At 42.4% G+C, this 14604-nt stretch overlaps 1 protein-coding gene across 1 annotated transcript in view; it reads right to left on the bottom strand.

Moving 5' to 3' along the window:
- Window positions 1-474: 474 nt before the first annotated feature.
- The window catches only part of BANK1 (B cell scaffold protein with ankyrin repeats 1), a 265057-nt gene continuing 250927 nt past the window's right edge, over window positions 475-14604 (bottom strand). The window contains exons 9-10 of the mRNA XM_044277573.1: window positions 1235-1477; window positions 475-752 (exon numbers count right to left, since the gene is read on the bottom strand). Of these exons, the coding sequence (XP_044133508.1) occupies window positions 475-752; window positions 1235-1477 (521 nt within the window). The remainder of the gene's footprint in view (window positions 753-1234; window positions 1478-14604) is intronic.

Here is a 14604-nt window from a genome sequence, read left to right as displayed (position 1 = left end):
AGAAGGCACCACAAGAGCCCCAAAAACCATAGGTGTGAAAAAACTAACAATGCAAACGTGCACATAAATGCCATTAAAATCCTTTGTGTGAACCTAACCTAAGGGCTCCTTCACACACAGTTTTGGGTCATGTCATTTTTGAAGTATATTTATAAATGCTGATACCATTCACTTTAATGGGACGAGCATTTGTAATTGCACTGCACCACCTCTGAAAGTGAGACAACATGCAGTGTAATATTGAAGAGGAATTGCAGTACCCCAGAACAGGGAACTTGGAAATTGTTCTTGATATGATGTTATTTAATCTGTTCATGCTTTCTATTATACTTTGCTCATATTCTCAAAAGCTGTCTGTCGGTGGCACTGTTTAATTATGCTCAGAATTAGCTTTCCCCTCCGAGGGTGGAGATTTCTATTCAGGATTGCGTCAGCCACTTTAGCTTTAGCTCAGTCTGCCATTCAGGGCAAATGCTAGTTTATCTCCATGAGAAGCATCATTCCTACTGAGAGAACAATCCCTGAGTGGATGGTTTTAAGTCTGGGACACCTACCATATTTTGTGAGTTTTGCATGCTTGTGATCATCTTGGAAAGGTTGCAAAGTGTTTAGAAGGAGCTCAGGTATTGCTACTTCTATTATCATAATTGTTGCTGATTGCCTATATAGAGATTTTGGTAAGAGACTGCACTGTGACCTGCCTTGGGACTGTGCCTTGATATCATTGGATGGACTACAATTGCTATTCTGCACTTTAGTAAAGAGAAACTTGTTTATTTTTTACAATTGGCCTGGTTACTGGCTCTAGCCTCATACACCGCCCAATGCACCTACATCTTCTGTCATGCACCCACACCAAACCCATAACACCACCCCAAGGGCACCCAACTACTATCAGGCAGGAGCCCCAACATTAGATTGTGCCTCCAGGCAAGAAAGGGTCTGCCCTGCTATCACTGTCCTGGCCCTAAGGAGCATTGGTGTGAGGATTGCCACTCTGAATAAATATTACAGCAAGAGCTACTACCACTTCCATATTCCATGCACTTGCTCCACTAGGGACCTGAGGATAGGCCATCAATAAGTATCCGCTGCACAATCCCTTTAACATCAAATTTTTTGTATGAAGGGTGTAGAAATATATTACATTTTTAATCAGCTAAATGTTTTAATTAAAATTCTGTATATGCAAGGAAAAATATCTGCTGCACATAATTCATAAGAATTAGTTTACCTCGTGAGATGTAGGAGTCTTCGATATCTGGAGCTGTAGTTTGTGGGCGTGGTGCAGGGGCTGGAGCTCTGTGTACAATAAAAGATTTTCTTTCTCTTGGGTTCTCTTCTTCTGCAGTTTCATAAGGTAACTCAATGTACAGTTCATCATCATCATTATAAATTAAACTATATGGGTCTTCTTCATTGTCCTCATACCCTTCCCAACACAACTGCGTACTAGGCCTTTCATCTATTCCCTCAGCTGAAATGTAAAGTAAAATTTATTATAGATCTTTATAAAACTAATAGGAATATTTGTGTTTGTTTTTTGCAATGAATTGTAAAAGTAGCAGGTGATCTTAAAGGGAACGTGTCACCATGAAAATGCAATATAAGCTACAGGCAGCATGTTATAAGCAGGTAAAACTGAGCAGATTAATATATTGTTTTATGGGAAAAGATTCAGTAAATCTTGTAATTCATTCATTTAAATTCCAGCTCATTCAAGACTTTGAAGTCAAAGAAGCGGTCCTATCAGTGATTGATGGCTATCTCTGTATGTCATAGAGGGCATGCTGTCAATCACTAACTTCAAAGCCAATAATGAGAAGGAATTTAAAAGAATAAAGTACTACTTAATCTGATCCAACAAAACTATATATCAGTCATATCAGCCCCTACTGCTCTATAATATGCTGCCTGAAGCTCACACACCATGTTCAATGTGACAGATTCCCTTTAAAGAGTAACTGTCATTTCATTATTATTTTTTTTCAATAAATGAACACACACTTTGTAAGACATCTTATCAGAGAAAAATGCATTTTTCTTCTCTTTTTCGGTTCCTCTCCTGTCCCTCCCCACTAACTCTCAATTCACTGTTTAGATCTACCTTCAATGAAGATGGCCTGCCTGCTCACTGAAGGATCAGATTACATAGAAGTCCATGGAGAGGGGAGGGGGTTAGGAGATGAAGGAGAGGCTGCTGGAGACATATAGAGGCAGGGAGACTGACAGTCTGTTGCTGAAGAAAAAACAAAATTACAGAGAGACGCTTGGGCAACATCTGTGCAGCGGCCGGGACAGATCGAGACCCATTTAACTTAAATAGGTCCGTGATCCATCCGCACCACAAAAAAATAGAACATGTTTTATTTTATTGCGGTGTGGAGGCATGGACAGAAACACCACGGATCAAGTAAATAGGTCCGCATCCGTTATGCGGGGAGCACACGGCCAGTACCCGCATATTGCAACGGCCATGTGCATGAGGCCTAAAGCTGAGGACCACATGTCACAAACTTAAAGTGTATAGTCATTACGAAATTTTAAAAAATGTATTCAACAACTTAAAGGTTATTTTATTTATTGAGGACCACTCTTTTTAATCTGGAAAGGAAAACCCTGATAAATATAGAATATATGTCTATAATATTATATACAATTTACATGGAAATAATTATCTACTGGTAACCTATTTCAAATTTGGCATAGTGTAACATAGAGAGTGAGATACAGTCCTGATCAAAAGTTTAAGACCACTTGAAAAATGGAAAAAAATCATATTTTACATTGTTGGATCTTAACAAGGTTCCAAGTAGAGCTTCAACATGCAACAAGAAGAAATGGGAGTGAGAAAAAGTTTTTTTTTTGAGCATTCAATTAATTGAAAATAACGATTAAACTGAAACAGGCTGTTTTTCAGCTGATCCAAATTTTAGGACCACATGCCTTTAAAAGGCCAAATCTGTGCAAAGATGTGGATTCATTGTCATTTTCTGTCAGGTAGTCACACGTTGTAATGGCAAAGGCAAAAAAATTTTTTGTCTCACTCCCATTTCTTCTTGTTGCATGTTGAAGCTCTACTTGGAACCTTGTTAAAATCCAGCCATGCTAAATATGATTTTTGCCATTTTTTGGGGCTTATATAGTACAAAACCACCCATAAATGACCTCAAAATAGATTTTTACAAACTTTGCTAACCCTTTAGGTGTTCCACAAGAATTAAAGCAAAATGGAGGGAAAATTTCATTTTTTTTGTGCAGATTTTTCATTTTGATAAATTTTTCCTGTAACACAGCAAGGGTTAACAAGCCAAACAAAACTCAATATTTATTACCCTGATGCTGAAGTTTACAGAAACACCACATATGTGGTTGTGAACTGCTGTAAGGGCACACTGCAGGGCACAGAAGGATAGAAGCGCCATATTGTTAACGGAGGGCAAATTTTGCTGGAATGGTTTTCAGGTGCCATGTCTCATTTGAAGAGACCCTGAGGTAACCCTAGAAAGAAAACCCCAAAAAGTGACCCCATTTTGGAAACTACTCCTCTCAAGAAAAAAATCTACGAATTAAGTGAATGCTTTGACCCAACAAGAGTTTCATAGAATTTAGAAACACATGGCTGTGAAAATGAAAAAGTAATTTTTATTTCCAATATATTGTTGCTTTACCCCATTTTTATTTTCTCATGGACAGCAGAATCTGCTACACTATATCTTGATCTAACCTACACTGACTATCTCCCACTAACTATCTGTATTATATACACTCACCTAAAGAATTATTAGGAACACCTGTTCTATTTCTCATTAATGCGATTATCTAGTCAACCAATCACATGGCAGTTGCTTCAATGCCTGTAGGGTTGTGGTCCTGGTCAAGACAATCTCCTGAACTCCAAACTGAATGTCAGAATGGGAAAGAAAGGTGATTTAAGCAATTTTGAGCGTGGCATGGTTGTTGGTGCCAGACGGGCCGGTCTGAGTATTTCACAATCTGCTCAGTTACTGGGATTTTCACTCACAACCATTTCTAAGGTTTACAAAGAATGGTGTGAAAAGGGAAAAACATCCAGTATGCGGCAGTCCTGTGGGCGAAAATGCCTTGTTGATGCTAGAGGTCAGAGGAGAATGGGCCGACTGATTCAAGCTGATAGAAGAGCAACGTTGACTGAAATAACCACTCGTTACAACCGAGGTATGCAGCAAAGCATTTGTGAAGCCACAACACGCACAACCTTGAGGCGGATGGGCTACAACAGCCGGATAATGCACCAAGTCACAAAGCTCGAATCATTTCAAATTGGTTTCTTGAACATGACAATGAGTTCGCTGTACTAAAATGACCCCCACAGTCACCAGATCTCAACCCAATAGAGCATCTTTGGGATGTGGTGGAACAGGAGCTTGGTGCCCTGGATGTGCATCCCTAAAATCTCCATCAACTGCAAGATGCTATCCTATCAATATGGGCCAACATTTCTAAAGAATGCTATCAGCACCTTGTTGAATCAATGCCACGTAGAATTAAGGCAGTTCTGAAGACAAAAGGGGGTCCAACACCGTATTAGTATGGTGTTCCTAATAATTCTTTAGGTGAGTGTATATAAGCTATCTAATGTAATTAAACAGTAAAGCACAGAGCACAGCAATGACACTGCTGTCTCTCTCAGAACTCCATAAAACTACAGAAAATGGCTGCTGGGGAGGTTCCTATATAGTAAAGGGGTAGGCAACTTTCCTATTGGTTGCTAGAGATGTTGCTAAGCTCAGACAAAGACATTGCAGCGTTCTCATTGGCCCACAAGCAAGAAGGGAGGTTACTGATAAAAAATCTAGAATATTCGTGAATTCGAATATACACCACTATATTCAAAATCTTTGCAAATTCTCAAAGTGGCAATATTCGCAATTAAAATTCGCGATTCGAATATTCGCTCCCAACACTACTCATTGTTCAAAATCACCAGTTTACAATCTTCTGCTGTTCACTGTTCGTACTTTTTTGCAAGCTTGAGCCAACGCTTCTTATGACGATATTAAAGTCAAAGCTTCTTAACCCTTTTTCAGGCCACCTTTCCAGACTTGTATAATGCGCATTGCACAGTGCTTGCATGGATGTCTGTGATCTCACTATTACGATGCTTACGAGCCACCTCCACTGCCGTGTTTGTAGCTCCAGAACTAATAGACCTTGTGATAAGCCGACTTGTTGACTGCGATATTTTGCCTGGACCTCCACCTCTTGGCTTTGGAATTGATGGACGGACTTTAGTTCATATTTTTTCAACTCTCATGGCACTCACATAATGCAGTTTGGCAATTTTCTTGGCTGAGATACCACTATTGATGAGCTAAATGATGCCGTTTCTCTTTTCTTCATGGCTGCTCCTGGATTCATACCAGTGACATTTTGCTTGGAAATCAACACTAAAAACACACTGAGCTATTACGGAATGTGAGAACAGGTTGTAATTTGTAGTATACAAGAAGAAAAAGAAAAATTGTTCCACCACCAGGAGTAAAACAGTAACAATGCAGTTACATGACAAGAATCTGCATAACTAATAATATGCTAAATGGTTACAAGGCCAATTTATGTATGAGATAGCCAAAATGATTGTCTATAAAATGATGGTAGTCTCATGTGCGAAGCTGTAGTGGATGGTGAGATATGGAGCCTGAAAGTGAATTTACAGCCTGAAAGTTCAATACATTGTTACCCATTTGCTCATCAGTAGAGATGTCGCGAACATAAAATTTTCCGTTCGCAAATGGCGAACGCAAATTTTCACAAATGTTCGCGAACGGGCGAACCGGGTGAACCGCCATTGACTTTAATGGGCAGGCGAATTTTAAAACCCACAGGGACTCTTTCTGGAAAAGTTGTTTCAAGGGGACTAACACCTGGACTGTGGCATGCCGGAGGGGGATCCATGGCAAAACTCCCATGGAAAATTACGTAGTTAACGCAGAGTCGGGTTTTAATCCATAAAGGGCATAAATCACCTAACATTCCTAAATTGTTTGGAATAACGTGCTTTAAAACATCAGGTATGATGTTGTGTCGATCAGGTAGTGTAACGGTTACGCCCGCTTCACAGTGACAGACCAAACTCCCTGTTTAACGCACCGCAAACAACCACAAACAGTCCATTTGCACAACTGCAAACTCCCCATTTGCACAAGGTTGGATACCAAGCTAGCCATGCCCCGTTCCTTGTCCTCACTGATGTCATTGAAGGTCTCTTCCTCCACCGAGCCACATACAACACCAAGGGTCCCCAAAAGGTGACAACAAGCCCCCTGGGACGCCTGCTGTGTTTGGTCTTCCACCTCCTCAAAGCCACCTTCCTCCTCTGACTCCTATTCTTCAGACTCCTCTCTCTACGTTGCCTCTCTCTGCGTTATTATAAGGTGTGTTAAGTAGTACTATTCCTATCAGTTTAATCCCTGTTACGTCCACTAGTATGATTATTATTATTATTATTATTATTATTATTATAAGGTGTGTTAAATAGTACTATTCCTATCAGTTTAATCCCTGTTACGTCCTCTATCAGGGGACGTGTATATGGCATCGATTTTAGGAACCGGGATATGGAAAAAGATGCTTGGTCGGTCCTCCTACTTCAAATTTGCGGCACTGCGTGCAATTGAATGTGCCACCAGATATGAGCGGCGTGTTAAGTAGTACTATTCTTATCAGTTTAATCCCTGTTACGTCCCCTATCAGGGGACGTGTATATGGCATCGATTTTAGGAACCGGGAGAGGGAAAAAGATGCTTGGTCGGTCCTCCTACTTCAAATTTGGGGCCCTGCGCGTGCAATCGAATGTGCCACCAGATATGAGCGGCGTGTTAAGTAGTACTATTCTTATCAGTTTAATTCCTGTTACGTCCCTTATCAGGGGACGTGTATATGGCATCGATTTTAGGAACCGGGAGATGAAAAAAGATGCTTGGTAGGTCCTCTTAATCCCAATTTGGGGCACTGCGCGTGCGCTGTGTAATGTACTGTGCAATCCTAATATGTGTGGTGTGTTAAGTAGTACTATTCCTATCAGTTAAATCCCTGTTACGTCCCCTATCAGGGGAGTTGTCAATAGTTGACACACTCATGACATAAATTGTATTCCTCTATGCGTCAATCTTGGTGTAGTGATGACTGCTCGTGCGCACATTTGAGATATTGCAGGCGATGGGGTTTTTTCAAAGCCTATGGCCGTGCTGAGGTAGTTCAGTGACAGTTAAGTGACCCAGAAAACAATGATTCTGCAGTGTGGGCCCATTGTTGGCCTATTAGGCTTTAATAATCACCTTTGATAATCACAAAGAAAATTAATGTTTTTTCTATGCAAAATTATCCAGCTGATCGCTTTTGGTCTGTTCACAATGAAGCAACGACCTTATCATCTAGGGTGTGCCAACATTGCCATTGCCAACACACTCATAGAGGTGGTCGCATCATTGTGATACACAAGCCTCTTCACCACAATAAGGTAACGTTCACGAAGGGGAATTGACACATGTATGTGCCTTTTTTTTTGTTTGGTTTTTGAAGCCACAGTGCAGCATCGGAGGCCAGAAAAATTAGGCATGTACACATGCCTGAAAAACTAGGTATTGTTGCAGCCGCTGCTGTAGCAGCGGCCAGAAAAATTGATGTTTCCCAGGCAGAAAGTGCCCTAAAACATTGTGGCTTGAACCCTAGTTAGTGGCGGATAAGTCACGCAAGTCATCCGGCATTCAGAGATAAAATACAGCAGCGTGAGGACCAAGGCAGCTCATCTCAGTCATCAGGACTTTTTTAGTCAAATGTATCGCCCACTGTCTGTCCCTTCGGGATCAATGCCTCATTCATCTTAATAAAGGTGAGGTAATCTAGACTTTTTTGACCTAGGTGACTTCTCTTCTCAGTGACAACACCTCCTGCTGCACTGAAGGTCCTTTCTGACAGGACACTTGAAGCGGGGCAGGCCAGAAGTTTTATTGCAAATTGGGATAGCTCAGGCCACAGGTCAAGCCTGCACACCCAGTAGCCAAGGGGTTCATCGCTCCTCAGAGTGTCGATATCTGCAGTTAAGGCAGTCGGTCAAGTCGTTCTCTGAGGGTGGACCCCGAAGGGCTGTGGTGATGCATAGGACTTAAAAAGCTCTGCATGTCCTCCATCACCAACACGTCTGTAAAGCGTCCTGTCCTTGCCGGCGTGGTCGTGGTAGGAGGAGGATTACTTTCACCTCTTCCCCTGTTAGATTCCCGTTGTGCTGTGACATCACCCTTATACGCTGTGTAAAGCATACTTTTTAATTTATTTTGGAACTGCTGCATCCTTTCCAACTTCCGGTAATTCGGTAACATTTCAGGCACTTTTTGCTTATACCGGGGGTCTAGTAGCGTGGCCACCCAGTACAGGTCGTTCTCCTTCAGTCTTTTTATACGAGGGTCCCTCAACAGGCATGACAGCATGAAAGACCCCATTTGCACAAGGTTGGATGCCAAGCTCCTCATGTCCCGTTCCTCGTCCTCACTGATCTCACTGAAGGTCTGTTCTTCCCCCCAGCCACGTACAACACCATGGGTACCAGATAGGTGACAATGAGCACCCTGGGATGCCTGCTGTGGTTGGTCCTCCTCCTCAAAGCCACATTCCTCCTCTGACTCCTCTTCCTCAGACTCCTCTTCCAGCGTTGCCGCAGGTCCAGCAAGCTGATGCTGATAAGGCTGTTTCTGGTGGTCATAATGGTGACCACAACTCTTCCTCTTCCTCTTCACGCTCATCTACGGCCTGATCCAGCACTCTTCGCAGGGCACGCTCCAGGAAGAAAACAAATGGGATGATGTTGCTGATGGTGCCTTCGGTGCGACTGACTAGGTTTGTCACCTCCTCAAAAGGATGCATGAGTCTACAGGCATTGCGCATGAGCGCTCCAGTAACATGGCAAAAAAATTCCCAGCTCCGCAGAGGCTTTCCTAGCACCCCCGTCATACAAATACTCGTTGACGGCTTTTTCTTGTTGGAGCAGGCGGTCGAACATTAGGAATGTTGAATTCCAACGTGTCGGGCTGTCGCAAATCAAGCGCCTCACTGGCATGCTGTTTCGGCGCTGAATGTCTGAAAAGTGCGCCATGGCCATGTAGGAATGCCTGCAAAGGACACACACCTTCCTGGCCTGCTTGAGGATGTCCTGTAAGCCTGGGTACTTACGCACAAAGCGTTGTATGATCAGATTACACACATGTGCCATGCACGGCACATGTGTCAACTTGCCCAAATTCAATGCCGCCAACAAATTGCTTCCATTGTCACACACCACCTTGCCGATCTCCAGTTGGTGTGGGGTCAGCCACTGATCCACCTGTGCGTTCAGGGCGGACAGGAGTGCTGGTCTGGTGTGACTCTCTGCTTTCAGGCAAGTCAACCCCTAGACGGCGTGACACTGTTGTATCCGGGATGTGGAATAGCCCCTGGGGAGCTGGGGGGTGCCGTTGATGTGGAGCAAGACGCAGCAGCAGAAGAGGACTCAGCCGAGGAGATTATGGAAGAGGATGGAGTAGGAGAAGTAGAGGAGATGGCAGCAGGCATGCCTGCAAGTCGTGGGGGTGTCACCAACTCCTCTGCAGAGCCACGCATTCCATGCTTGGCAGCCGTGAGCAGGTTTACCCAATGCGCAATGTAGGTGATATACCTGCCCTGACCGCGCTTTTTGCAGACCATGTATCAGTAGTCAGATGGACCCTTGCCCCAACACTGTGTGCCAGACATGTCATGACTTCCTTTTGCACAATCGAGTACAGGTTGGGGATTGCCTTTTGTGCAAAGAAATTTCGGCCGGGTATGGTAAAATCTGGCGGGCTAAGAGTTCAGACAAGCCAGCTGTCAGACGCCGGGCAAGGGGGTGACTTTGTGACATTGGCTTCTTACGCTCAAACATGTCCTTGACAGACACCTGACTGTGGGCAGATGAGCAGGAACTGCTAAAGGCGAATGGCGGAGTGGCGGTTGGTTGAGAGGGGGCAAGGAGGACAGCAGTGGTTGACGTGGCTGAAGATGCTGGACCAGGAGGAGGATGGTGGCTTTAAATTTGTGTGCTGCTTTTACTCATGTGTTGATCCCATAGGCGTTTGTGATGTGAGATCATGTGCCTTCGCAAAGCAGTTGTACCTAGGTGGGTGTTGGACTTCCCACGACTCCGTTTCTTTTGGCACAGGTTTCAAATGGCATCACTGTTATCAGAGGCAGACACACAAAGAAAATGCCACACTGCTGAGCTTTGCAATGACGGCATTCTGGTGGTGGCAACAGCATGCATTGATTGGCGTGCTGTCTGGCTGACCCCGCGTGCTGATACATGCTGTCTGACTGTGCCACTAGCTCCTTGCGACGACCTCCCCCTTCTTCCAACTTGTCTCCTCCTCCTCTCTGTCTCCCCATCTGAACTTTCCCCCTGTTCTTCTTCCCTTCGAGCGGGCACCCACGTGACATCCACGGACACATAGTCATCATCAACCGCTTCACTTGTATCTGACAACTCAGCAAAGGAAGCAGCAGCGGGTACAACATCATCATCATCACACCGTACGTCCATGTGTGTAATGCTGCCTGACTGAGACATATCACTGTTATCTACATCCTCTGGCAATAATGGTTGCACATCACTCATTTCTTCCAACTGATGTGTAAATAACTCCTTTGACAGATCAAGTGAAGCAGCTGTGGTGCTAGTGTTGGTGGTGGCGGCAGGCGGGCGAGTGGTAACTTGAGAGGTGCCCGAAGCTGAGCTGGAGGAGGATGGTGCGTCAAGGTTCCGAGCGAAAGCTGGAGAAGATTGGGTGTCCTGTGTAAGCTAGTCAACTATGTCCTCAGAACTTTTCAAGTTCAGGGTACGTGGCCTCTGAACACTGGGCATTAATCTAGGGCCAAAGGGAATCACAGCACCACGACCACGACTGCCCCTGCGGGGTGGCCTGCCTCTGCCTGTCATTTTTTAGATTAGTTAAGTTGTACTATGTATGCAAGCTACTGTGACACAAGATATGAGTTGCGCTGAAGTGACACTATGCACTGCACTGGGCCTTAAACACACAAACACGTTTGCAACTGACTGCTAGTTATTCAGTCAAAATTGTTTTTTTTCTTTAAATGGAATCGAATGTGACACCAGATATGAATGGCGCTGAAGTGACACTATGCACTGCACTGGGCCTTAAACACACATACACGTGTGTAACTGACTGCTATTTATTCAGTCAAAATTGTTGTTTTTCTTTAAATGGAATCGAATGTGACACCAAATATGAATGGCACTGAAGTGACACTATGCGCTGCACTGGGCCTTAAACACACAAACACGTGTGTAACTGACTGCTATTTATTCAGTCAAAATAGATTTTTCTTTAAATGAAATTGAATGCGACACCAGATATGAGTTGCGCTGAAGTGACACTATGCACTGGACCTTAAACACACAAACACGTGTGTAACTGACTGCTAGTTATTTACAGTCAAAATTGTCGTTTTTCTTTAAATGTAATCGAATGTGACACCAGATATGAGTTGTGCTGGTGACACTATGCACTTGCAGGGCTGTGAGCCTGACACACACACTGGCAGGCAGGCAACTGCAATTTGATTACACAGGAAGGGTGCTGTCCTTACAGCAGAGATCAGATGAGTCTTTCAGGACTGCAGTGGACACTAAATACACTTGCCTAGCTATCGATTTCCCTATTAAATCAGCAGCAGCTACACTGTCCCTCCTCTCACTAAGAAAGCAGCTTCCGAATGAATCTAAAATGGATGCTGTCCAGGAGGTGGGAGGGTCTGGGAGGAAGGGTCTGCTGCTGATTGGCTGGAATGTGTCTGCTGACTGTGAGGTACAGGGTCAAAGTTTATTCAATGATGATGTATAGGGGGTGGACCAAACATCGCATATGTTCGCCCGCTGCGGCAAACGCGAACAAGTTATGTTCGCCGGCGAATAGTTCGGGACATCTCTACTCATCAGTGTATTTGTCAATACACTGCATAAGAAAACATTATAGAATAGCGTAGCAGACTACACTATTCTATGCAACAACTTTAGTAAAAAAATAAGTATGCACATTAAACATATAAGGCATAGTTAGGAGCCACGGCACTTTTCTAAGTGGTCTATATTTTTTCATTTTCACGTCTTCATTTTCTGCCCTATTTTCCCTGAGTCATAACTTTTTTATTTTTCCATTCACATAGCCGTATGAGGGCTTGTTTTCTGTAACACAAGTTGTACTTTCTTAATGCCAAAATGTAATATGACATGCAATGTAGTGGGAAGCAGTAAAAAAATTCCTGTTGGGGTGGAATTGGAAAAAAAGCTAAATTCAGTCATAGTTTTATGGGTTTTGTCTCTACAGCATTCTTTATGCGGAAAAACGAAACAGTGTCCTTCATTCTCTGGGTCAGTATAATTACAACAATACCACAGATGTGTAGTTTTTTTCTGTTTTTTAAAGTTACAGTATGTCTGTTGAGCTTTGTGGGCTCTTATGTTTTGCGCTACAATCTGTAGTTTTTACTGATACCTATTTGGAGTGTGTGTGACTTTTTGATCAAATTTTATTCAATTGTTTTTAGGTAAGAGAAATGAAAAATGGTGAATGGGTCATTTTGTAATTTTTTTTTAACTTTTTTGTATCCAATTGCTGTTATCAGAAGGTGGCAGACAAACATAGGAACTGCAGTCTCTTCAGAGAGACTCAGGGTGTTAGAATTAATGACCAGCTTCCCTATCCCTAATTCCCTTACAGGGCAGCCGGTCTTAACTCGGAACTTAGCCAGTACCCTCTGCAAGCCAGTGTACTTTTCAGAAAGCATTCCACGATAAAATACATCTGAAAGGCTTCTCCTCGGGATCACTGTACTTCCAGGACCCAAAGGGCAACACCATGTGGCAGTTTTAAAAATATAAACATTCTAATCACCCCCCATTTTCAATAATAACAAAAAATAAAAGTCATAGGTATGTACATGTCCCAAAATGCCCTTACTACTAAAATATACTGCAAATGTATTTATCCCGAATGCCGCAACAGAAAATTAAATCTAAATATCCAATTTGCATTTTTTTTGGTCACTTCTCCTTCCAAAAAAATTGTATCAATAAAAACTACAGACCACCTTGCAAAAAATGAACCCTCACACAGCTCTGTAGATGTAAACAGGATGTCGTTTGGACTTTTTTAACAGAACAAAACAGATCCGTTATTTGTGGCCATAGACATGTATTACATGTATTAAATGTAATTTTTATGGAGAGGTGGCCCAGTTAAGCATCTCTCCACATAAATGGTTTACAATCAGTAGGAGGCCCTGCACCCAGACCCCCACAATGTCACTTGAAGAATATGTCTGATTGAGAGAGCATAAAATGTATTTACAGTATTGGAAACTTGATCAACCTTATCTTAATTTGTATTTATATTTAACAGAAAATTGCCTGGAACAGTTTCCACATCTGATTTTATACATTTTGACAACCCCAAATTATCAATTCAAACTATAATTACCAGGGCTATATTCAGAAAATGAAAACCAGATAAGCAAAAATAATGTTTTATATAGCTTTCGAAAAAGTTATACACACACTGCTTTTATTAACTTATCTTTAGCTTATATAATCAGTAGATGCCTTAGACCCCCTATATCTGTAGAATGCACTTCAAACGGCTTGATCCCAGGGGGTACTGTGGGTCTGATTTCCAATTGTCAAACATTAGTGGTCTATCTTTAAAACCAGGATAATATCTAGAAATGCCCTTATAATGGCTATGAGATTAAAAAAAAAGCTACAGACAGGACTTTATTTCCCTTTGGCTTATAGTTGGCTTATACTTGAATTATATCCAAGTTATGCAAAATATTCTTCAAATACTCTAAAATGTTCTTCACATATATAAATGGTAAAAGTTAAAAAAATATATTTTTTCTACTTTATTCACTGAGGAAAATGCAGTGCAAGATGAATGTGGCCTGATACAGGAAGAAGTACAGCAGTTTCTTAAAAAGATGAAAATAGACAAATCACCAGGTCCAGGTGGCATACACCCTCACATAGTAAGATAATTAAGTAATGTTATAGACAAACTCTTATTTCTGATATTTAAGGACTCTATAATGACAGGATCAGTTCCACAGGATTAGCCTTTAGCTTTAGTAACCAGTGTCAGGCAGCTGCTGCCAAGGCCAATAAAATTATGGGGTATATCAAAAGGGTCATAGATGCATGTCTCAAGAACATAGTTCTGACACGTTACAAATCACTAGTCAGACCCCCTATATAGTACTAAGTACCATTCTGGGCTCTGATACACAAGAAAGACATACTGCAATAGAGCAAGAGAGGGTTTAGAAGAGGGCAACTAAAGTAATAAGTTGAATAGGTGCACTACGGTATCCAGAAAGACTATCAAAATTAGGGTTATTTATTCTAGGGAAAAAAAGATAACTGAGGGGAGATCTAATAACTGTGTATACATATATCAGGGGTCAGTACAGTGATCTCTCCCATCATCTATTTATCCCCAGGACTGTGACTGTGACGAGAGGACATCCTCTGTATCTAAA

Source organism: Bufo gargarizans, chromosome 1 (assembly GCF_014858855.1).
Source record: "Bufo gargarizans isolate SCDJY-AF-19 chromosome 1, ASM1485885v1, whole genome shotgun sequence".
In the NCBI taxonomy this organism is placed as follows: Eukaryota; Metazoa; Chordata; class Amphibia; order Anura; family Bufonidae; genus Bufo; species Bufo gargarizans.
The sequence above is the reverse complement of the archived record's forward strand: the minus strand, read 5'-3'. Positions and strand labels throughout refer to the sequence as shown.